We start from the raw sequence: 26,509 nt of genomic DNA, 5'->3' as shown, positions 1-26,509 counted from the left end.
TTACCATTGTTGACGTCAGGAACTAAAAGCCTCTGGGGTGTGAATTTAAAAAGGACCAATCTAGATTGTTGATGGTTACTATCTTTGTTCGGCCTCATTAAATATTGCTAAGAAAGTTGGTAAGAATAAAGGCTTTGCTTAAGCTCCCGATGATTCCCAGACAATGTTTAATGAGAAGGTACTAAAATGATGTCTCAGTACGTCAAACTTAAAATAATGCAATAAATAAGGAGGGCTCGTTTGATTAGCGTGACATTAAGATCACACATATTTTACCGTGTAAGTCAATGTTCTTTCTTGCTTTGAATTGAAGAAATTGGCATTAATCTGTCTTTGGTCTTCCTCCCTTGGTACTTGTGGCATTACTTTACAGTGGATCAAAAATATCTGAATGCTAGCAGGCTAATTGGATGGTTAGCGTTAGTCTGAGTCTTACATATTTGCCTACGGGTGTCTTTCATTGATATTCACTGGGGCGGCCTTGTCCGAGTGTATTAAGGAACTGACAAAGTAGATCCCATCATGTCCGCCAGCAGCCCGGTCAGATAAACATTGTTGTGTCAAAAAAGAAAAAATGTCAGTCCCTTCAGACCCTACCTTTTCCAGCACCCTTGTAATTTTTAATTGACATTTACTGCTGACATTTGAAAATGTGCCTCATCTTTCTCTTATTGTTAGACCTTACGGATTACCGTCTGAGGTGCATGTGTGTGCGCACATGTGCAGCTTTGTGTGTGTTAGCAGTGAATTTGAGGTCAGCTCTTTGTAGTCACACAAAAAATGAACTGATAGAGAAATAGGGTACAAGAGAGCGATGGGGTGACATCATCCTCCTTTCACTTCTCATTAGCTGGTTTTAGTTTATGAGACGGGCCCTGAAGAGCTGATGTTTAGAGTGTTTGTCCATTCCTCAAACTCCGATTTCAGCGTTTGACTCTCAACCTTTTGGTTTTCTTTGTGACTGCCCTTGGAATCCCACAGCAGTGTTTGTAATGACTTCATTGCTCCTGATTGACATTTCCAGTGATTTGCTTATTTTTCATGAATTCCCTCTTTGCTTTAACTGAGCCCCTTCACCCATTGCTTGTGTTAATTGTTCTTGGTTTGCCCTCGAGCGTTGTGGAGTGAGCTATGGGGACATGTTTTTGTAGACGACAAGAAAAAAACATAACAAATTTTCCTCCAAAGCCCTCACCAACCGCATTTATCATCCAAACAATAGTCTTGCCAACACACTAACCCCATAATGAACCCCTCTTCAGTGGAGTGAGGGGTAATGATGCTTCACCTACAATGCTCCCAAGAAAAAACGATGAAAAAAAAGATGGAGAGAAAAACGGTCTTCTTGCAGAATCAAACGGCGTGTTCAGGCCCAGTGCCTGGATGAGATGGCGTAGCAGCAGCTATTGGTGTCTTCAAGCCATCAATCTTAGCTGGTGGCGTTCCAGAACCAGTGAGCCCTCTGCTCTGACGGATGTTCACATAATTGAGTTATCCATCTCGCCCAACTATCAGAGTTGCATAAAAATTATTCACCTGCTGGTGAATATTAAACACATAATGAGCCTCTTGTGTGTTTTAGGAGAAGTGGGTAAGGTTAAACACAGCATGTAATGAAATATGGACCCTTCTGAGGTGCCACCTTAACTGTCCCTCCTTGATTATGGTGTACTTAAATCAATTATGGTTGGCAGCGTTTGTACGATAACTCTCTGAGCTTAAACTGAAGTTCTGCCCTTGTATTTCTCTGAATAGTTTAGCTCATCAAATATTTAATGCCAAATGCATTACGATTATTATTTAATATCTTCCTGCACTTGATTGATTGTTACTTTTGGCTTTTTCTATTTTGACGTGTGTGTGTGTGTGTGTGTGTGTGTTAATTTGTAGTTATCAGACTCTGGAGTCCTTTGTAAAAGGTGTTTTGATGCTTGATGGATGGATAAATAGATGGATATATAAATCAATGATTGGGCCTAGTTGTCAGGATGTGTGCATCATCGCTACTAAAAGAAAATATCAGTCAAAACATTAACTCTACAGCCTGGCATATCAAAGCCCAGGCACAAAGCAAACATCTGACAAAAATTAATACAAGGGTTTCTCTTGAATTTATAAAACTACTTGTTGTTTATATGTTATTTGCTTGTTTCATAGTCTCACAGCATCTCTTCTCTGACGGGGTCCAGTCATTAGTCATTTTTCAGATTCTGAAAGATCTTTGTGGCCCTCGATTGCCCTCCCTGCCCGCAGTTGTGTACCATTTAAAGAATCAATAGAGTAAATCAGAATTACCACAAAATAGCTTTTCAGCAACAACACTACTTTGCGGTGGAGTATGGCAGATTAAAAGGGTAAATGTAGAGTTAAATAAATAGATTCCGAGCCCTTTTCCTATTTTCCCTCCCCCATTCGACCCACGCCCACACAATGGACAGCCTGTGTGGAAATGAGCATGGACGCCAGCCTGCCCCCCTCCCAAAGTAAATCAGCTGTGAGATACGTAAACTGCAAATGTGTCAGAGTTGAAAATGTTAGCACTCTTAATGGAGGCTTGAAAAGGTTAGATCTGATAAAAAGCTGTCAGCCGTCCACAAAAAATGATTTATAGCAATATAATGGGACAGTATGCCTCATTTCTCCCTCATATGAAATGGGGGTTAAGACTTTTTGGTTTGCCATTATACATCATCTGGCTTGACCACTTGAAAATGTGTTGAGACTTTAATGCAGGCACATGCATTATGTTCCATCGGGCTCTTTTGTTTTAGTCAATCGGAAAGGCATGCCTTGTTGTCAATTAGATCATTTATGTCCTCCCGTAATTTCAAGCAGAAAATTCTCATGCTCCAAAAGTGCATATCGATCTCCATTCAAATGTATTTTGCGTCCTTTGTTGCAAAACTTTTTTATGCACATAATGGAAGCAAAACCACAATTAATGGGGAAGTCATAATTCTGAAGACTCACCAGACTGTTCCTACAACATCACTAATCTGCTTGCTGACACATTTGGCTAATGAATAGACAAGAATCTGATTTATGTGATGTTTTATATTAGTTGACACAGCTGCAATTAGACATCTTGGGTTCTTTATGAACTTTTTCCAATTATATCTGGAACTGTATGCTGTAGATTTTACATCTGAGATGTCACGGTATTTCTGTTATATTCCCAGAACCGTCAATCCATTTGAGACATCAAATTAATTTTTTTGATTAAAGATATTGTACATAGCCGTCTTTTTTTTAATGGACATGTCTATCATTTTTTTTGTTGAACTTTCCCAAGCAGTAATGACAGGAATGCTTAATTAATGGTGTGATGTGTTGCTGAAAACCCATACAGAGTTATGTCTAGAAAAGGTTTCACGGTGTGCCTAGATAGAGCCTTATATGTACAAGCAGGCTATTGGCACATCTGACTTGTCCAATATGAATAAAAGCATTTTTTTCATATTTATAAAATGCATTTTAAAGGGCATTTTAATCCAATAATAGTGGCATAATAAAAGCAGCAGCAGGGCCATCACAGGACCGGAGCAGATAGGGGGTGTCACCTGAGAGACGGCGCCCACAGGCCGCGGCTGCTGCTGCTGATCCAATGAGGCTGGACATTACGGGGCCATCCCCGAGGACAGGTACTGGCGCTTCTGGGGTGACAATGTGACACCTCCGAGACCTGGACCCTGCCAGACCATACCTCACCTCCCTGTCAGAGATGTGCACAACAAGAAAGGAGAAAATGAAAATAGTATCCATTGCAATAGTGGCCTTTAAAGAATCTTTATTATTCACTTAAATTACATTTACCTAATATGTGGCTAGCTGCGTTACTGCACCTACCAGCACTGTGTTCAGTTTCTTAAAGAAGACTTTCTATTGATATGGACTTTTTATTTACTTAATATGCATGGTAATTTCTAGTTACAGCTTAATTTCAAACAAATATTTTTCCCTTGTAAAGCGCAAGCGCCTTTGACATTGCCTTCCTCCTATTTATAGTTATGGATACCCCATGCAGTGCAGGAACGTGGCCGCTTTTATTGTTTCCTTTGTTATGACATCCTATCGTAGAATATTCCACAGCTAGAAAAATAGCTATCCACAATGGTGGTTCCTTTAGGGCTTTGCGAGTGTTTGTTTTAGGGCACATCGGCACACAGAAGTGCAATGCTGGCCCCCAAAGCACAAGCAACTTGGAATATTAATGACAAATGACAAGTCGGCTCTGATGCTTCAAGGATTTCATGCTTTTAAGGATGCACATTTGGGTGCATTGTTTAAGGCGTCTGGGGTGTAATCCGCACTCTCAGGTCTCGAGCAGCCTCAGGATTTAGCTCTGGTTAAGCCTCCATGGCTCCTATTTATTTTTGTAGGGTTGTATGTTGAGCATTATCCAAATTTGTCATTTACCATTTGAGTGTTAGAGCCGCTTTGACACGGCCGCTGTGTGTTTTTAAACGAGGAGCGGGACAGAAAGCAGCACCCCGGCGATATATATCCCTCCTCCTGTCTTCCTGCTCGCCTGTGACACTGAGAAGGAGAAGAAAGCCCGGAGAGAAATGAGGTTCAAGCATGTCTACTCCATGAATTCCTGTTTTGCCATGGAACTTTTAAAAAGATTAACTTACATTTTTTTGTCAGCTTTCGCAATGTATGTCATCAGACTTGCGGAGACGCACGTTTTTACTCCTTCTGTCATTTTTGCTGTCTTCCTGCCTCCCCCCCCCCCTCCTTTTCCTCCTTCTCTCTACAGTGACCTTCTGGGTTTCATTCCAGGAGGAAGTCATCAGCATTTGTCAAAAGCCTAGAAAGAAAGTGGTGGACAAGGATTAGAATAGCTTTTTAAATTTTTTCTTACGAAAACTTAATCGAACTGGAGAATTTCAAGAGCATTCAGGTCCCCATTGCAGGCAATGTGATGCAAAACTTGCAGTCATATTTCCTTGACACAGAGAAAGCCCAGAAAAATCGATTTTGTACACAAGACACGGTGCTCGCTGTGCATCACAGAAAGGCCACTTATTGCTGCTGGATATCTTCCCATCTGTAGAAAGTGGGATGGTAATTTTAGGGATGTTTGTTATCATACAAAGGTTGTGCTCTTGTATTTTGCTGAATATTTTGCTGTCATAAAGGCTAAAAGTAATTTAAGAGGATTTTTATTACCACTTTATATCCACATACACACACACATTTAAGCTCAGTAGCCATAAAGCTACAACAGAAATATTTAATGCTTTCAAGGACCTTTTGTTCATGAAGCCTTTTTAAGCATTTCATTTCATGCACCTCCACAGCTGCTTGAAAAGCATCTTAAGACTGGCCAACTAAAGGGCTTAATTGTGTCTTAACCTCTGAGTAGAGCTGGATGAAGGAGACCAGGAGTCATCAGACGATTCCTCCAGTGTCCTCCTGAGGCCTAAGGAGAGCATTGGACCATGAGTCCCGTGGCCTGTCACAGGAAATGAATGCGACCAAGAAAAAGAAGGGAAAAAAAGAGGATATTCTTTACTGGTATAAAAAAAAAAAAAAATCCCAATTGAATAGAAACAATCTGTTCTTTTGTTCTTATCAAGCAATATGGTCCTGGCATTTTGTTTTAAGGAATGGCATTTGGTGTCGAGAAAGAGAGCTTTTATTTTTCCATGGTTCAAATGGATACAGGAGAGGAATGCATATTTTAGTTCTGGATGTGCGATTTCATGACATGGCAAGTGTTTAACAGCTTTTTGGGGGATTAAGATTTCCTGTTTTTTTTCCAGATCTATTTTTTTTTTTGTCCAGTTGACTTGTCTCACTGCTCGTACCTTTGCTACACGTATGGTGTGGGTTGCTTGTGCACATTTTATTTTTAAGTATACTTAGGTTTAAATCAGTGCTGCTGTATATGCTACGAATTAATGGTTTAGTTTAGTCACTTTATCTCTGCTGTAATTTTTTATGGCGGTCAGCATCGTCTGGTATATTTCTGAACACAAAAACAGAAAATACTGTTTCTATAGATATATTTTACCTAATGACAGCCAAGGAAACGGTGCTTCATATTTCTGCCTTTGTTTTTAAAGAGCAGCTCTGTGTGTACCAGATAATGTGCTGGTCCTCATGGTCCATGGAGGCCCATCAGTCACTGTGTGGAGCTGGTCGCTTGTGATAAGTGGTTCCTTATAGATAATCTAGACACTGGGCTTTTTATAGGCCCGCTGTCCCTCACATAACCTTGTTTTTTGTTTGGGGGAGGGGGTTACCACCCGTGCTTATTTTCTTTATTTTCACCTTATTGTTTATATTGTTTGTACATTTAGACCTTTTCCTAGTCTTGTACTTCCCAACAAGTACTAATTTGAATTTATGTGTAACCAATGTTCATATGGAAAATATATATTAGCAGAAATATAATTCCATATAAAAATGTAGACATACAATGTAGACACTGGAGCATGCAGCAAATAACTTTTTTTAAGAGAATAGTAATATCTTTTAAATCCATAAAAGCCAGCATCACCAAAACCCCAATCAAAAAGCACTGACGCTGTTCTGAATTTGCACCCATCATTCTACATTCAGTTAAGCCATCTGACCTCATCCAGCTTCCAAAATAACGTTGATATGAAGTTGTTTGTTTCACTATGTAAGACCTTTTATCTGATTGCACCTCATGGGAATCATTTTGATTGCTCTGTCGTAAGCAACTTATGAAGAGGTATTTGTTTTTGTGAACTTTTGCGTTTATATTTCAGTATTAATTCTCTTCATTGCCAGAAACACAGAAAGAGATATAAGCACATCGGAGTCTTTCCTCACCCGCCTGGCATTTGTTAAAGAGCTTCGTCAGGACCCTCTTCCCCCATCTTTGTTCCCAGGCAGCCCTTTCCCTCTCCCGTCTCTGGTTTGAGTTTCACGTCTCGCGGCGGTCTGATTGCCTGATAGCTTAAACATCTCTGCCTGCCTATCCCTTAGTGGGAGTGTGTAATCAAAGACACATGGGGAGCCTGTGTCCAACTGCTGACCTTCTGATTTTGCTCATCAATTCTGAGGGTTAATGTACACGATCCATCAGGTCAACAGATTTGTCTCCCCGAGCTCTGTCAGGTCTATAAATGATTAGGTAACGAATGCATTTGGCCACTGAACCCTATTAAAAATTCTTAGAAAAAATGTGCACTCAAAATGACTGCTGATATATTCTTTCCACTCTCGTGTTAATAATGCTAATATGTTTGTTTTTTTCTCACTATTATTCATTTTAAATCAGCACAATTAACCAAATGTCTGTGACAAGGGTTTAAGGAGTTAACAGGGTAACGATATTATCCAAATTCCAACTCTGTCCGCTGTCGATGTAACGTTTCATCATGGGCGGGAAGGAAACGGGCGATACCCAATCCTTTTCCTTTTGGACTGATGCGAGATAACAGAGGCACACATTTCTGAACAAGTGAAATATAAACTCTGCGCAGAGTTTGGGGCTTTGAGACGCCGCCCCCCTTTGAACGTCCGCCACGGAGATGTCGGAGAAATCTATTTCTCATTTTGAGTGATATCTCCATCAGCTGGCACGTTCGCACCATGAATCTTCCCCCATGTTAAACCCGGAATCTGTCTCTTCAATGACGGCCGTGTGTTTCAAATGACCACTCTTATTTTTTGTAATGGGTGTCTGTGTGTCATGGAGGTTACAAGTGAAAGGGCACAATAGAGCTGTCTGGCGAAAGGCCTCTGATAGAAAGTGCCACTTCAATTTGCACACAGCTGCAGTTAAGCCTGGGCTGGCTCACTGTCCGGCCCGACACTTCACGTTCTCTTCTCCTGCGACGGGAATGGATGTGAAAACTATTAACTTTAGACAGAGTTTTGGCCTGACCAGTTCTGATCCCGTCCCCTTGTTCATGACTTATCTTTAGCTTGTTTTGTCAGGATTGCACTCTGACAAAGACTGTCTCAGACACCATTTACATCTTATTTATTTAAGTTTGCTGACTCCTTTAGTAAAAACTTGGTCTTAATGCCAAACAAAACAAAGTAAAAAAAAAAAAAAATCATATATATATAGAGAGAGAGAGAGATATGTCTATATATATATTTGTGTGTATGTATAAGTATATACATAATTACGTATATATATATATATATATATATATATATATATATATATATATATATATATATATATATATATGTGTGTGTGTGTGTATATATGTATATATATATATACATATACATACACATATACATACATACATACACACACACACACACACACACACACACACACACACACACACACACACTGTTGTGCACAATTAAATTACATCGTACATTCATTTTGATATCACTTTTCCATTAGAGAGGTCATTGGACTGCAGACTACACATCTCCTAATTTGGTGATGAGGGGGTTTAACAGTTTGAGGAACTCTATCCGTGGAGCTGCTGACAGTCCTCAGCCCCCCTGAGTCCTCGCTAAGGACGAAGCTCGCGGTTAAAGAAAAGACTACTGGCTCTGCTTAAAGTATTCGTTGTGGTTCGTTGTGGTTTGAATTAGAAAGGGGATAAATTCTCTGAATAATGATCGCAAAACATTTAGCTTCAGCTGCCCGGTTGAAACAAAACACGCTTCAGTAAAACTTTGAACCATTTTTCCTTCTTTTTTTTTTCCCCTCGGCCGTTTTGTTTTCAAACTGTAGTGCTGAGTTCATGGGAAACTCTGTCCCGGGTTACCTGCGCCCATGACAAGTAATGGGGGAAAAAGCATTACGGCCACAAGAATGTTTTTGCAGTTAGTTGAAATATTACTAACCTTGTCAAATGTCATTTTGAATGAGAAAGCAAACATATTTTAATCAGGGTTTTAAAGGCAGGGCTTTTCAAACTGTGACTCTCGGAGACAGGGGTCAGCTAATTGCAAAGTTTGATGTCAAGTTGGTGCTCTCCATTTTGATGCAACTGCCTGGAAGCACGCTCACACTCATTCTCCCTCTGTCTCACACACACTTTATCACACACGCAGTCAAATGAAAAACTACTGAAAGGTCTGAGGGTTCCCAACGCTGTAATGTTCTTTGCTTTTATTTCCTGTCAGCCCTCCTCTCAACTTTAACCTCCAACCTCTCCTCGCCTGCATCACAGACCTCTAGTGCTAAGATTTAGGGATCTTATTCATAATTTTGTTTATCAATGTGTATGGGCATGCCAGTGTGTCAAGAGTAGGGTATGGCAGTCCTCAGTCTATCATCCATCTCCCAGGTACCTTGTTGAATAACCACTTTGGTGGACGAAATAATTGCAATAAACAATATTGTCATTTAATCATGATAATGTAATAATAAAAGTAGAGCCTTTTTTGTGAACCTTTAATTCCTAAAACTAAAAGACGTTGGAATGCAGTTTTAAAAGAAATAAAACCATACAACCAAGAAATAAATAAAATGGCGTCTTCAGCTCTGTTAAAGAAAAGAAACAGGTCCTTTGCGATGCCCACGTCTTATAAACAGCAGGGAAAACTCTGCTGTTTATTTTGGCCTCATGTTGCCTAAAATGTTGGCGACATTCTTACGCAAACAAACGATTAGATACGTCTACACCACCGTGGAAATTGAGGTCTCAGATTGTAACAGTGTACCGTTATCGTGGTATGCTGTGGCATTGGAAGTGAAGGTTATCGTACCGTGTACATTTTGCTGAGTGTGCGAGTTAAAAGGTGTACAGCCAGGATAATAATAGTGTAATACCGTATAGCGTGAAACTGTGATATTTTCTGAGATGGTTTTTGTACTGAGAAAATCTCATATCGTTACAATTTTATGAAGCCATGTCCATACAATGTACGATTAATCAATATAGGTATCATTTTGACAGGCCTGCACTTGGAGCAATGGTACGTGCAAAGCTCTCCCGCCGTCCTACAGCAAAACAATCCTCCAAACACACAGGCCCAAATGTCTTTGGTTCTCATAATTACTGTATTATCTAAAGCGGCGGGGGGAGGGGGGAGGGATATACATTATAAATTGTGTTTGACAAGGTGGGGTTAGTGGTTTTGTCGTGGCTTGTCTTTAGTTATTACTCATACTTCCTCCTGCCAAAGATAAGGTCTGCTGGTGAGCATACCAAGGTGAGCGCTGGCGCAGGGCCCTTATCGCCATATTGATTTAGGGCAAACCCCAGTGACAGAGGTCATTGTGCAGTAAAGCTATCCATCATTCAGGTTTGATTTCTGCTCTGACCTGTCTCCAAGTTGTCTACACGTAGGCGAGTCACAGGGAGGAGAGGCCACGGGAGGGGTGGACTGGGAGGTGTGATGTGTGACGGTGCATCGAGGAGCTCTGGGTAATGCTCACGGTTTGTCAAGGCAAGAATTCATCATTTTAAGACTGTTATTTCAGGTTGATTCATATTTACGAATTAAGGTAACATTGTTTACTCAATTTGATCTTCTAATTGTGGTGTGGAATCACCAAATGATGTGTCTTACATTTAAAGCTTTGGATGCTTAAGAAAAATATGTAGCCTTGAATTTTGCTCCACTGGTTCCTGATGGCCATCTTTCCTCTGTTTATTCTGCCACTCACAGTAATTCTCCACGTGTCCTAGAAACTGAGAAACATTTTCCCCAGATTTAAAATTCAAGGTATAGTTCTCAGTCTGTGGTAAATACATTTACATTCATAAACACAGGTTTCCCTCTTTTGTAGGGGTATTTTTTCAGCTGTCTGAAGATGAGTATTTATTGCTCTGAATGTTGTCCGTGGCCTTCGTGGCCAGACTTTTTAGGCTTAAATGTTCTTTTCATCCTGGCTTCAAATTGGTGGCTTGTACTTTCAAATATGCTATAAGTCATATTATTGATTTGTCATGAAGATGATTTATTGCACTTTTTTTCACCAACTTGTGCAAGAGTTTGAAGCTGCCAGTAGCGATGGCTGTAAACTGTCGGCTGATTCCTGAGGGTATCCTGTAGAATCTGAAGGCATCTTTAGTTATGCCGAAGTAGCAATGGTGATGCTGCTTACTCTTACCTACCAGAGGATAACTTAAGCAGCTAATTACACTTCAGTCTGTAATCAATTCCATGTCAGGTTGTCTGAGAACCTGGATTTGTGGTGGATTTCAGTTAAATACAGGGGCAGCTTATACATTTTATGGTTCTCACCTCAAATTAAAGTGTATTTCCGCAATCCCCTCTAAAATGTGTCATATCCCATTACGCAAATTTGGATATGGTAAATTAGCGAGCAGAGTGCTTACGCTATGAATATGTTTTTTTGGTGCTGTGTGCAGGGGTTCGCTCGCTGGGGGTTGGGGGTGTCTTTAACTCTAAAAAGTTGTCTTGAATTTTTTTTCCCTTGCTAGATGATGTGTTTTTGCAATTCAAATATTTGCTCTTTCTCTTCTCCATTGCAAAGCTCCCTTTTGAAGTGGAAGAGTTCTATCAGGACCAATGACAGTGTGAGCTTGCAGCGTGACAGCGCGAGAGGCAGTGCTGGACTATTTCTAACTGCATATTTAAATAGCAAGGAAATCAAAAATCAAAAATGTATGCAAATGACGGCATGTTTTGCATGCTGATATTTCTATGATTTGGAGCTTGCATATTCAGGTGGTGTTCAGTACATGCTTAGCTTTAGCAACATTAATCAGAATTACAGTACTTCATGTCTTCCCCACATCCTTGATCTCCCTCTAAACAAACATTCCTGGGGGTGGAAGGCCTGCAATTTTGCAGATTTACTTTTAATGAAACCTCTGCTTAATGTTTTTATGGACCGTTTTTAGTGGAAAGACATATTTAAGGCCTTAGGCTTCATAGGAAAGTGTGCAACCCAGAAACTCTGAATACATCCTTAATATGATTTTTCTTTCTATTGCACATTATGGAAGACCTAACTACCTAATCTTATTTACATTATTCACAGCTATAAGATATATATATATATATATACTGTGTATGCCTTCATGTTATGTGGGAAAGCCTCTTTTCACTGGGAATGAAGATTTTAGACGTATTCATTATAATGAACATACGCCATTATCATATAGTGGGTGATCTGGGAAATGTATGTGTTTTTGCAATGAGCAACATATCAAGACAAAGCCCGCGAAATGGGCCTATGGCCTGTCTGCACTCCTAAAGGTATAGAAAATACAGTATAAAATAATTAATTGAATTGTCATTTGTTTGAGCAGCCCTTGCTCTCTGCACCCTATAATTCCAACCTCTTTCCCCCCCTTCCCCTCACCACATTTTTCCCTTCTTTTTTTTCTAAACAGCAATTAATCTCATTTTTAGCCCAATTTCCAGCCCTCTGCTGGAGTCAGAGCAAGTCTCCTGTTTTGTTCCTATTTGGCTTGGTTCCTCTGCATAGTCATTAAGGGCCCAATTAATGTCACCCTTTAGCTGAAGAGTGCTCATTTTTATTGGGGAGCTGACAGTCACCGCCATGAGTGCCGCAGTGTAATATGCATTAATTGCCCCGTAACACTGGTAATTACCAGTTCTTCAAGCCTCTCAGTAAACTGTCATGCCCAGACACGACTGCTTTGAAATAGATTACTCATTAGGGGGACCTGCCCTGTTTTCCAATGGGGGCTCGCTGGGTTGGCATAAAGATTTAAAAAAATCTGGTGCTTGAACAAATAGTTGCCAAGAGCAATTTCCTATTACAACTTCCCGGTAACAGCTTGTCTGTGTCTCACTTTTTCTTTCTTTTCCCTCAGATGGCATTCCAGCCATCACTTGAGTTAAAGAACAGAAGTACAGCTAGATGTCCATCACAGGTCTTGCTGATAGCAGTTGTTTTGACTCCTTGTACCTCAGGTTGGGATGGGTATCATGAGGATTGTATCAATGCTGGTACTTTTATAGTAACTGCGTATTGGTTTGGTTCCTTATCAATGCTCTTATCGGTTCTTTTTTATATTTTGTGAGAAGAAAAGATAATTAATTAGAAACCTTTTATTCTTATGTAAACAAATTGTATTTCTTAAGCAGCAACAGCAGCAATGTTTAAATAACTCCCGATTGTAGACTATACTATTTAAATGCCAACAACAAATGTAAATAAATCAATACATTTATAAAACAAACAATGTTCTTAGCAGCAAAAGGCTAAATAAAGTTGGCTGTAGTCTCAGCTCAACAATCTACAAAAGGTTCCAAAATCCTTCAAATACAGGCGCAGATGAACAATTAGCTGAGCGATTAGCTTTCATTCATCAGCCTGGTCTTATTATCAAACTCTGTACGGCATCGCTAACGTCACCTGCAGTGGACGAGGATGGACAGCCGCTCGACAAACAGTGGAAAGCGCTGCATTTCTGCACATTTGAGTTATGTGTCGCGAAATGTTTTGATAAATTGCTGGTATTACCAGTCTTATTGCATTTGTGACAACAAGAGTTCTCTACTCCAGTCAAATGTAGCCATACTTTCCATCTTTTTGTTCTCTCTGTCATGATGGGTGTTTCCCGCTGTACTGTGTGTGTGTGTGTGTGTGTGTGTGTGTGTGTGTGTGTGTGTGTGTGTCAGACTAAAGCACAACTCCGCCCCTCGTGCAGAGAGAGAGGAGGTTTGCAATGTTGCTTTTTGAGTTCTCACTCCCTGACTTCTAAAGTAACGCAAGCCTAACCGTTAATCCGAATCTTATCGATACTCTGGTCAGTTCCCGTTTAGAAACACAAGACATCCCTAGCATCAGGATTTCACCATTCAGCATATTGCCTCGGTTTGAACTGAAATCTTCAATGTTGATTGTATTTGTACAACACTGTGAATGCCCCGAGACTAGCATTGAAAGTGTCAGCGTTGTTGCTTAATGTGGGGCATTGCAGGGCCTTTGTATGTAGGATGAGGCCGCGTTGACGTGAAGTTCTTGTTCAAATATTGATGCTAACTTTGCTCAGGTCTTGTGTTTGCAGACTGCGGTTCTCTCCGTTTTAAACATTAGCTTGTGCTTCACGGTTCCTGAAACGTGCCCGGCATATCCGCAGAAAAATACATTAATAGTGAATGCAAATAGATGAATTTAAAGAACTGGTTAGACGACAAAAAGAGCAGATGTAGTGTGGGTGTCGCCGTTGTTCTGCGATAAGATATCATAAAGGAGGGACCAAATCAAACAATGTTAGCTATCACACATCCTCTCGACAGAAAGGTGTTGGCCTATTTAGTCACGCTAGAAACAATATTTAGATTTCACAGCTTTGTAAACACTCCCAAGTGTGCGCTGGGATGAATTATTCTATGGTCCCTGTTCTTTCTTTCTTTTTTTTTTCAAAAGCACTCTTCTGTCATTACACATTTACCATAGCAAGGAAAATAACAGAATGTGAAGACCAGGGAAAAGCCTCTCACACACACACACACAGATAAAAAACATGCGCATGCATGCACACACAGAGCTTCTCAAAAGGTGCTGCTTTTGTTTTATCTCCCTTATAGCACCTGCTCCAGGCAATCTGCTCCCACTCGTCTCAAATGAATTTTGTCACGGCCTCTCAGATTCTCAGCCAGCGATGCGCTAATGAAAGGAGATGGTACAATTTGAACTGACCAGGTAGCAGCCAGCAGCGCCCAGCTGAGAGCAAGGGATGAGGACGCACCCCTCTTTGAAACAAAAGACAAGTCAACCGTTCGCTGATATACCCATTACCCTACTCATTAATACCCTGCAGACCTTGGCGTGTGAGTGTGTCCGTCCGTGTGCACTTTTGCGTGCGTCTATCTGTTTGTGTTGGTCGAGCACTTATCGAATTGTTTATGACAGGCCTAATTGGGCTAATTGAAGACATTAAGATTACCTGTCAGCTCTGTGTATCCAGACTCCCTATCTATCTGACAACTCCTGACAAGTGAGGGACCCCGTAGCATCCGTCATGATGGAGCATTCCCAGGCTGTAATAGGGACAATAGGGGCCACTCTAATTTGATGTGGACAGCCTTGGCTGCACAGATCGTGTGCGTGTGCGCGTGTGCGTGTGTGTGTGTGTGTGTGTGTGTGTGTGTTTGTTTTAAGTGAGAGTTGGGGCTCTGTGGCTAATGGAGTCCCCCTTGGCTATGTGACAAAGCGATGAGGCAGTCTGAGGGGAAAAGTGAAAGGGGTCTTCAAGTGTTTAAGGACATGAGAGGGAAGGTGCTCGGGGTGACGGCCTTCCCCGATTGAATGACAAGGGAGGAGCGCTGACATCTGTGTGTGCTCCTATAGCAGACAGACCTGAACTTTTTGACTTGAGGAAAGACCAAAATGTAACTGATGGGCCCACTTTGGCTTTTGCATATGTGTGCGTTCTGTCATTCTGTCATTAACAGAACACCACTAATGAGAAATATCATGCATAAGCTATATATTTTGTCTATCTGTGTTCTTAAATCGATTCATTGGAAATATAGTTTAGTCATTATAGTGTATCCCCCTCCGATCTGAGGGGCAGATATTCATGGATCAGGGTTGCCAGATCGTAAGCAGAGCACAGTCCTATCTTCTAAGGCTTAAGGAATGTGCCTGTGCATATTTGTATCAACCCACCCTACCTCCTGTTCCTCTCCTGTGTGGGCATTGTGTGTGGCTTTGTAGCATCGTCGCTATGACAGATCAACGCTGTCAGCCCAGGAGATCCCTCTGTTTGTTTGTTCTCCAAAAGGGGTTAAACTGTCAAGTTGACAACTCACAAGACCTTTAGACTCTTCCACTACCGCCTCTCCCCGTCTCTCTTCTCTCTCTCCATGGCTCCCTCCCCCTGTCCACCTTCATCCCCCCCAAACGAGTGAAAATCAATACCAGATTGCCTGAGGACCACTGTTTGGTGTGGGCCTGACCCCTAGATGTCCCCCACTCTGCTTCTTTCATTACATGTAGCCCAGTATTTAACTTCCATCCTCATCCCTCGCCTAATTAGTTTCGATAAGCCCTAAGTCTCCCCTCTCTCTCTCTCTCTCTCTCTCTTTTGTCCCCCCCTCCTCTTACACATTGACATTTTGTTTTCTCGCCCTTTGAAGGGACACTCTGGGCTGGGAGTAATAAAAAGACAAATCCCAAAACGCGCACAGAAGCCCCCAGCAATTCTTGAACTAGAATCCTTTTTTTGTTTGCGTAGCAAATTCTTAAAAACTACAATGAAATTAGATTTGCACCCCAGATCATCAGTGAAAACACAGGGGATATCCTGTGTTGTCCAAAGGCTAATGGTGCTTTGTGGAGGGCCTGTTAGCAAGACTACACCCACCACGTGTGTGGTTTCCCACTCGGCCTCCCAGTTGGATTGCGTCTCTGTTGAGTTGTCCCGTCACAGACAAAATAGCCATTACTATTTTTGACTATTTACAGAAGATGCTCGTTGGCTCTTTTTTTAATTTCCTCTCACTAAACCTTGTAAATAATTGATCAGCTCGAACCCAGAAAACAGCTCCAGTGGTTTGTCCGCTGAAGGTCTGTGTGTGTTTTTATGTACCACCCACATGTCCAGGTGCCGCCACTGCGCCGGCTGGCCTCGTCGACCACTGACAAGCACCAACGACATGTCGGCCCCCCTGCTCTGCTCCCCCCCCAGGGGCTAAAATTACCCTCTGGAATGTAAACAGACTGCAGAGTAAGCACACAGCTTTCTGTGGCCCTTCGCCTGAGTCCGTCTCCAAACTGGCCCCCCAAACTTGGACAGTTCCATTTTGGACTCCAAGGCCAAGTTTGACGGCGGGGACACCGTTACCTGTTCTCCATTGCAAACGTTCGATGCAAAAGCTGAAAAAGAACTCTGTTTTGTTCTTCTTTTACTATTTCTCCTCAGTCCTCCTTTCCCCTTTTCATTGTACCAGACAGATGGGCATTCACACCAATTCATTAGGTGTGTGGGGTAGCTGTAAGCGGTGGAGTCTGGGTGAAGAAGTTCATGGGCCGGGCGCTGACATGTTGATTTAGTGGTGGTAACACGACTGCACTTCCAAAGGTGCTGACTTGGACGAAAGCCAGGCCTCTTTTTCTCCCAGGGAGACATTAGAGGCCTCACTCTAATTTCGGGGCAGGGTTCTCCTCGTGGATGCAGAGGCCAAGAGGCCCTCCACAACAAACATTCACACCTGCCTTTCCATGCCGAACTTTTTCATTCAGCCCTCAGTGGAGTGGCAGCAGAATTGAAGATATAAGACTGAGCCAGTGGATATTGTGGCTTTTTTTCAGAATGGAAATGCAAATCTCGTTGGAAAGTACAGACCAGTTAGAAGTAGTGGTGTAACGGACCGCGGTTGATCCGTGATCGGGAGGGATCTCTCCCCCCCCCCCCCTCACGTTGTCGCACGCATGTGAACCGCGGATTAATTACACAGTTTGATATTAACCACCTCAGTGTGAAATATAGTTTTACTGACGACCGTGATCTGGCAATATTCAGTAAAATATGAGATCAAGGTGATCGACATTTTTGCTTTTCTAGTCGGTGATCTCTGATAATGTTACATTGTAAACAACCAATCGGTGTTTAAATTGACACACGAGATTCCGTTCGGTTACTTGAAGATGCGTTCAGGCTCTGTTTAGTGAAAATGAGTAGGCGAAGGTCAATTATAACATAATCATGATGTGTTCACGTGTAATCTCGTAAAATGTAGTGTTGTTGAGAAACTTGAATAAGTCCAGTTGTTTGAAGGAGATGTTTTCAAATTTAATAGATATTCGAGTTGAATTATGACCCGATTACACTACTTCAAAGCAGATTGCAATACATCATTAAATATACGAATGACAAGATTTGTTTTAATCGATGAAATTATATTTTTTGATTTAGTTATCATTTGAATTGTGTGTGGAAAAAAACGATAAGAAAAATAAAAGCGTAACATTTAGAATTGTTGATGGTTTACAGACTTAAGAGTGGTTGAAATATCTTTTGGGACAAAAAGCCTTTTTGTCTATAGACCATCTGCTATTATCAAACAACAATATGGATCACCACTGATCTTAAATTAGTATCGGTGCTCCCTTGTTTTTCTTTTGTGCTGAATCTGATCCATGAATCTGATCCGTGATACGATCCGAACCGTGAGTCCTATGATCCATTGGCCCACTCGTTAGAAGTGACAAAAGGTTTGTTAAAACTTCAAATAGAATAAATGTTTGAAATTAGAGCACTGGCTTGTTTGCTTCTGTTTGCATTGCGCACGTGTTTGGATGTTTTATATCTTTGTTTCTATAGCAGAACACAATGTGTGAGACAAACAGCCAAGTCTCAGGCACACACACATGCTATGACCTCACACATAAACATGATATCATCCATACATATACACACGCAGCGCTGTTGCTCTGCTGGACACACCAGGTTTGTAGGCGCCCGGTCAGGCTGACGCTGCCCTCGCAAGGGCAGATAGGGTTACAGTACAAACTGTTGTTGATTAGGGCCGTGCCTGTCGTGGGGGATCATCCTAAATTGAAAACACATCAGCCGGCAGGGGTTAAGGGCAGGATTAGGACCAGGGCTGCGTGGGGCGAGCAGCAGCGGCAGACACAAAATGGCCGTCCCTCTGCATGCTTGTGACTGTGTTTCCCCAGAGACAGGTGGCAATTATCGGCCAGGGCTGCTTGGAGTTCACAATAACAGGTTAAAGGAGCATGTATCCCCTCGACGCTGGAGTCCTCGCCGTCTGCACAGGCGCCCAGCCCCCAGCAACCGCAGGGAGCTTCCTGTCTCCACGCGGAACGTACAGACATGGTTACTCATCAAAGGCCAGAGGAACTCTCTGGACAGATCGCCACATTAGCACTGCGGCCAGTGTTTGGCTTTAGAGACTAATAAGCCTCATCTGCAAATGATAAAAGCCCGGAGCCTTTTTTTTTCCGCTGTTATTTTTACTCCTCGTATCAGATCTTATGACGGTGATCTCAATCTTGTGTATCGCATACATTTAAAATGTACACACGTCCAGACTCACAGATAGATATTGCAGACTCATGATTTCAGTACAGCACTTGCGTAGGAAACACCCTTTGCATCCATTGGCATAATAGGATTTAATAATATCAAGTGTTAATGAATACCCAATAAGTGTGTCATAACTGAGGAGATCGAGCTGTTTTCATGATCTGGAGGGTCATGATAAAGGATGGGGAGTCGATATCTGAGAAAAGATCAGGTGAAAGCTGACTGACTGAATGTGAACACAGAGACAGAGCATTGTTATTACTACATTCATATCACAAAAGGCTGGATTTAATCGTGTTCGTAAAAGAGGAGAAAAGAGACATGGATTTGTCTAAAGTATAAGTTGTTCCATTACTCCAACCCAACTTTTAATATGGATTGTTATGGTGTCATCAGAGAGCTGTCGTCGGTACGTTTTGTTTTGTCGTATGCACGGTCCTCCAAGCTGTTTGGAGCAACTTCTGAACACTAAACAGACACATCCATAGCCAGACCACACCTTGTTTGGTTTCGCTCCACATCCAAAGCAGACCTGAGTGTGTCAAAGCACGTTGGACCGTGACAGCGTAGATCTTAGAGGGGACCAGCACAAATTACACACACACAACGCACACTTGTCCCTCAAATATGTGTTGCTAATGCGGTCGGCGACATGCTCAGTTAAGGGACCTAACGAGTTCCAAACACTGATTAAGCTTCCTCCCATTGGCTGGAGGATGCTCGGGAAGCATAATATTGTACAAATGGCTCCTAACCAGGACCAAATGGCGTGAGGAGGCTGATGCTTATTAAGTCACGTGCTCCTTAAAATAATCACGTGTTAGCCATGTTATCAATCAGCTGATTGTTATAGAGTGTGTGTGTGTGTGTGTGAGTGAGTGTGCGTGTGTAAGTGAAGATAAGGTTTAAGTTAATGTGAGAAGGTGGCTAAGGTGATAGGCGGTCGTGAGGGAGACCGAGGTCAGAGAAAGTGATAATTCGTTGGTGGTTGAAGAGTTCCACAATACAGTGATTAAACACTTACAGGTTAATAAAACAATGATAAGAATAACTTATTTGTACAATTCATCATTGAGAATTTTCTTTTGTTAATTTCAGTGCAAAGCTCAGATTTGTTTGTATTATAGTTTCTTTTATCCACAAATGTGTTGATTTTGCTGTGAGTAGCACAAACATACCTGCCATCCTCGTTGTGTATGTTCAGATTCAGTGTATTCTTCAGAGCACATAGAAATAATTGCCCTAATGCATTAAATTGATACATCTGACAAATCCCTGTAATAATAATTTGTCTATAGAATAGGGCAATATATTGTTAGATATTGTACTATATCATGATTTCAGGTATAACGTTTAAATATTAAATGTTATTTCTGCATTACAGTAACATTATTATTTCTTCATAGTTATTGTAAGTGAAACAAAGGTATACAAGATACAAAGGAAAACATTAGATTTGATTTTGTCAATATCGCAGCATAGCCTTATTTGACAGGTAGCTAACACAAATACATTTTTTTTTTTTTTTTATTTATTTATGTATTTATTTTTATTTATCATTTAATTTTATTTATACAAATATACCTATGTAGTTGCTATGGTTACCTGCTAAAGCACTGACCTCCCACACCCGTCATACTCACACATTGCCTCCACACATCTCTGTTAAAGCCCAACACTACGCATACAAACACACGTAAAACCCTCTCTCTCCCCAGAGTGATAAAGACGAACCACGTTCCCTTTCCATACCCCACCGACAGAAAACATAAACATGTCGGGGAGAATTACACCTGGCGAAAGATGTTTTATTTTTTATTGCCCTCTATTCCACCTTAATTGCGATGCTTGTGTAGGCTTGGGTGTCTCATTGAACATACGATTGTATGCTGCGGCTGCCTTGTATTTCTGCTTCACATACCTGAGCAGAATTGAACTTTTCCTTGCCCACGAAAATAAAAGGGGGCGGTGGTGAGAGAAAAGAAGGTGTTCTTTTCTTAGCTCGAGTCATGTTAATGTTAATCTGTGGGAGTTACTCTTCCATTCAACTCCTGTTATTTATGGACGTATAGTTTGTAGCAAGGGATTATTTACCTCCCTGTTCGTGGACGCCCCTCCAGGCAGAGCCTAGCTTTTAAATATCCTATTTGTGTGCACGGAAGCTTGTGTCATCGGGGCGTCTTCATCATAGGGCTGGCTGACTTGCTACAAACAGCTACTACAATGCCATTAAAATACACAAGCTGGACGTACAGTGATCAGCTGCGGGCCATATCACCTGGCATGCAGGCCCTGGGTCACTGCCCCCCCCCCCCTCTCTAAAACTCCACACATACAAACACCTCACACAGTCATTATCTGACCCTGTAAATAAACGCCAATAGGGAGCTGCTATAGCATGGACTGACCATGAAAGGTCATTTGTCACTAATACACACATTCTTGGCTATGTATATAGTCCTTCTGTCTCCAACACAGAGACTTTTATTCCACTATACCTCTCACCCCAATTACACTCAATGCTTTCTGCTTCAAAAGAAAGTTGAGCAGGTTTCATACCTGCATTTCAAGGAGCAGAGAAAAGACTGAAGCTTATGTTTGGCAGTGCTGTCGCAGGTCTACCTTCTGACCTGATGTATGGATGCTGAAAACAAAGAGGTCTTTGTGGGGAAACCTCAGAGACATAGAGTTCATGCTCAGGTAAAGGCTTATGCTGTCTAAATCATTGCCGGGGGGCGTTTGTTTAAAATGGGTCTGCGCGAATTGTAAAATGAAATGACGTGTTTTTTAAAGTCGAGCGTAAATTCATCGTGATTTTATTGATAATTAGTCATGTCGCGTAATGTGTTTTGGCAGAAGTGCTCAGCCCCCTGTTTTAGTAAAGCGTTTTCTCACCAAATGTGGCAGATCAAATTAGCCGTGATCCGTTTGTTCGGTAGAAATGTTAAACAGCAAGTTTTCTTGAAGGGGGGGGGGGATGAGCAGTCTGACCTCCAGCAACCTCAGACTTCTCAAGAAATGAGAAGGGCATACATAAAATCAAGACAAGCAATTTTGCATGTTATTTGAAGGCTACAGTTTGTATTTTCCTGTATTTTTCACTAGATTGGAGTTCATAGTATTTAATTGTCTTTACTGGTGCTCTGTGTTCACATATGGGTGGTGCATTTAAGAGGCAGAGATTTAATTCCATCTCTGCGTGAGGCTTGGCTGCATGACTTGCTGTGTGTGTGTGTGTGTGTGTGTGTGTGTGTGTGCGCAGGCAGACACTAATAACACTCCCTCTCCTCCATTCCAGGGTTTTTGTTCCTGAGTGCCTTGCTCTCATTAAGCTGCCGAAGTAAGCTGCTTGGCACCTGCTTTAAATGCGACCACCACCCGCTCATTAACACTAACGAAAGCGTGGCTGGCAGCCGCAATCCACGCCCAGGCTCGTCAAGTGTCCCCCTTGCTGGAATTAGCTTCGTTTCACAAACAATTTCCCCAACTCGTTACATAGTTAGGTGTTTATTGGAAGATGGTTGACTCTGACTCCGATGTGGTGTGTGTGTAATAAGCACACCACCTCGGATAAGATGAGCCAGCCCACATAATAAACCATAATTTGCCTCCCAAATTTAAACTGATCTTCCAGTCACTTCCTCAGGCGTTATTACACACAAAGGAATTGTAAAAGAGTACATAGGGCAGCATAGACTGTATGTTTTTAATTGCTCTATTGAGTGTCTGGATAGTGCTTGGAACTTCTTCTAATACTGTGGCCATACGGCTCAGTCTTACCCTCTGACCAGACCCTTCCCCCTCAGTGTTATTGTTTGTATTCCCGGGCGCCGATTTTTTTTTTTCTTCCCTCAAGCTCCCTGTAGTATTGACTTGTATTAATTCTGAGTAAGATTCAAAGTCCATTTATTTTCTTTACGGTATGGAAAGGCCTTGGTGACATGGCTCCCCTGTGTTTATAATTTTTGCTTGTTTCAATTTGCGCTCTGCCTCCCCTGACAGACCTAGGACATGATGTATCGTACACCGCTACCTTATCTGTTGATGTACAGTTTTAACCTTTCCAGAAGGTTGCCTCTCTTCCCTCTCTGCCGACCAGTCTCCATTTCCTCCCCTTTTCAGCCTCACCTCCCCATCCAGAGCACAGGAAATACATACGGCACGGCGGCTGAATGAAAAGAAGAGCATAACCCCTTTTTCCAAAGTCATCTATAATGTAAATGTTTAGGTTTTGTTTCCATAACATTTCCATATTAAGAGTTGGCGACCATGTGCAGCGGTGGGCCATGGAAATGATGAGAGTTTGGGGGCTTGAGCTTTGTGCGGTGCTGAGAGGCTGAGCTATGTGTGTGACATTGTGGTGAACTTTCAGTGTGCATCTGTGAGCTTTCTCCAGGGCTGTTAGCTTTGGCCTGTTCGCTCATAGATACAGCACCGTAAATCACACACTGTAAAACGTAGAATCCGGGGACGGGGTGCCGAAGCATGTACTGCTGCAAGGGCCTCTTTGAGGGAGGGTGTGTGTGCGTGTAGAGTCACATTCATTTTGTTTGTGCATGCGTCGGGTCACCAAGTACTGTATGTAGAACATGCAGTGCCTCAAGGCTCGGTCAACAGTACACATGCATAGTTGGCAATGTCACGACAACTGATTCTTGCACTCGCTTTTAACATTTATGTGGTTAGAATATCTTGTCAGAGTTGTAAGGGTCAAACATCAAGGTATTTATAATAAGCTCATACATTTAAACCATATGAGAGACCAAATATTCACGTAATTATTATTATTAAAATGACACCATAGGGTGTTCAAGGCAGTATTTTAATACAAAATGATTGATCACAGGTCCAAGGTTTTATGCACTTTACCTTGGAGGTGAACTTCTGTTGCTCTTTGGCTAGCTTCCTGTCTAGGTCTCCCGAGGCCCCACAACATTGTTAACGGTCTGAGGATAGAGTGTCTGGGACCAGAGCACTGTCAGCCGCCTTGAATCTGGAAGCCGAGGTGCTCTCCGTTCAGAGTTCAACTGTGACATGTCTTTATGCATGGCAGCTAATGTTCAAAGAATATGTATGATCTATATGAGGCAGAGAGGGGCCACCGGTTGCTCTTTGGGGCATAATAAATATCTTGAAAGATGATTCATTGACTTTGTGAGAGGGAGAAGTCGTGAAACAACGTTGCACATTCCCGGTGAAGAACTCCTTCTTTTTAATTGTTTCTACACCTTTCAGCATACCTTTAGGTGTACAGTAGCTACAGTGTCTATAAGAGACACAACACAAATATGAGAGATCAGAGAACAAAGGATAGGAGATGGACAATTAAAACATCTTCTATTTAAATAGTTTTAACTTGACTAGTGAGTTGCTTGGCAAGTCCTTAATTATAGCTTTTAGTTAGTGCAGTGCTTGCCAAGTGAGGCAAAGTTGCTTTGGCTTTCAAAGTGAATGTGAATGAAGCAGCTGGACGCTGATGGATTGGCTAACATTAGCCGCCAGATGCAGAGTGTTTAAGTCTCAAACTTTGTGTTGAACTCTGTGTGCTCCGCTGTGTCCCGAAGGCTTCCTACGACAGGATCCGAAGGCCTTGGTGTAGAGCTTTGTTATTTGTTAGATTATTGTTACTGCACTGCCATTGTAATGTGATCAAGTGTGTATCACCCTGTCAGAAAGATATTAATCTTCCTGGCAGCTTTTTTTCATTTGATTCAACACACGTTTCCTGGATGGTGATCAAAGGAAAAAAAACCTAAGTGACCTTATCTCTCATAGATCAATCTCGCTTGTGTCCCATCTTTCTATCCCTTCACTTACTTATGCATGCTTTTATTGTTTTGCCTTCCAGATCCAACATCAACAACCTTTTAAGCATTGTGCAGATATAAATGTAAAATAAACTGTAACTTGTTCATCGCTACTTCAGAACTCTCAGACCTGACAGCAATGATGTACTAACCAAAAATGTGCTGTGCTGCTTTTGTTTTGCACTGCAGGTTTGGTCCCGGCCTTGTGATCTACTGGTATGGTTTCATAGAAGAGCTGGACTGCCAAAGAGACAGAGGTATCCTGCTCAAAGACTGCTTCCCGACAGACATTGTCCTGTGCAATGCCGCTCAGCAGGACGGACCGCCACAAGAGCCAGAATAAAGACAAAGAGTGAGAAAAAAACCGGAGATGCAAGGAAAGAGAGAGGAAAACAAGAAGGCGGGAAGGGTAGGAACAGGGGTGTGTATACCTAGATCCGGAAGCAATTTGGCTTTCCTGCGGAGTGAGACGACTCTGCCCTGAACTCCACCTGACCCTCTGTCTGTCGCTCCCTTCCTCTCTTTCACTGCTCCAAAGCTAGCACATGTAAACACACAGCACCTTTCTGCATAGCTGACAGCACGGGGTCAGATTCATACCTGTGTGCAAAAACACTGTCTTGGAGGCTTTCCTGGTGGCGGTCAGCTCCCGGCCCCTGGATGGCCTCTTGCAACGCACAGCCAGGGTGAGAGCCAGGACCAGAGCAGGACATTAGGCCCTTCCTTATCACACCCAAAGCCCTGGCCTTTGTCACTCCTTCCTCCTCCACTCCATACGCAGATAAGAGAGGGGCAGTCCGGGGGCTGGGTGGAAGCCTGTCTCTCACCTGCGTCACTCAGTGCCCTCTCAGTCACTCTCCGGGAGGTAAACAGGATAATTTCTGAATAAAGATGGCCTCAATGTGACCTTTTTCACTTTAGAAAATCTTTTGAAGATTTCTTCTTTTTTTTTTACCACAGTGGGTTGAAGCAGACATCGCGACTAATTGTCATCACCACAAATATTGTTAACATTTTGTGTCTGCTTAATCAAGTATAATTCAACAACTATAATGTGTCACTTTTTGGTTACACATTTTCACACAGCTGACGTTACACAACAGGTGTTTCTGTCGTTCTCCTCAGCTGGTTTGCCTGGTGTTGGATATAGACAGTTATATAATACTTTTTCTATTTGTCTGTTCTGCAATTCATATTTTTTCGAACAATTCATGTGTTATATTTTCTACCTCCCTTCCTGATACTCAATTTACAGCGATATAAAAACAGAGAAATAAAAAGTCCTCGCATATAAGAAGCTTGTTTGGATTTTTCTGCTTCACAAATTAAAATGACTCATTGATAATCAAAATTGGTGGTGACTAATTTTGTCTGTACATATATTTTGTGTTTCAATTGACTGACTGGTTAAGTGACATTTCATCATCGAGCACAAGGTCTTAAGTCCGTCCGGAACAGTAAAAAAAAACCTTGATTGTTAAAACCTTTGCATTTTTAGAATGTGTTGCCTATGGTTCATCATCAGTGTCAACTACTTAACATCTAAAATATGGCGAAAGCAAACAGCACAATGTGCCCCTTTTAACCAGACAATACTGTGTGTACTCGCATGCTCACAGCTGTTTTATAGACATTGTCGAAAGGAAATTAAGTTGTTTGAATGTGGGGTAAAAAGTTTGTCAAACCCCGTCAACATCACAAACAAATTTGGAAAATTATTCAACTTAGCAAGACCCAGATGAACCTGAACAAAATTAAAAAAGGAAATGTATTAAGTCAAGGGATGTGAAGTAT

The 26,509-nt window shown here is 41.8% G+C and overlaps 1 protein-coding gene across 3 annotated transcripts in view; it reads left to right on the top strand.

Annotated features, from left to right (window-relative positions):
- cdin1 (CDAN1 interacting nuclease 1) overlaps positions 1-26,062 on the top strand; it is a 53,374-nt gene extending 27,312 nt beyond the window's left edge. For 2 of the 3 annotated variants that reach the window (XM_034525503.1, XM_034525505.1), the window contains one exon: positions 24,905-26,024. In XM_034525503.1, coding sequence (XP_034381394.1) covers positions 24,905-25,058 — 154 coding nt within the window. In that variant the 3' untranslated portion in view covers positions 25,059-26,024. Of the gene's footprint in view, positions 1-24,904 lie in introns of all 3 variants that reach the window. The other variant, XM_034525504.1, reaches the window with a different exon arrangement.
- The last annotated feature ends 447 nt before the right edge of the window (positions 26,063-26,509 follow it).

Source organism: Cyclopterus lumpus, chromosome 22 (genome assembly GCF_009769545.1).
Source record: "Cyclopterus lumpus isolate fCycLum1 chromosome 22, fCycLum1.pri, whole genome shotgun sequence".
Taxonomy (NCBI): Eukaryota; Metazoa; Chordata; class Actinopteri; order Perciformes; family Cyclopteridae; genus Cyclopterus; species Cyclopterus lumpus.
Note: the sequence above shows the minus strand (reverse complement) of the source record. Positions and strands in the feature narration are given on the sequence as shown.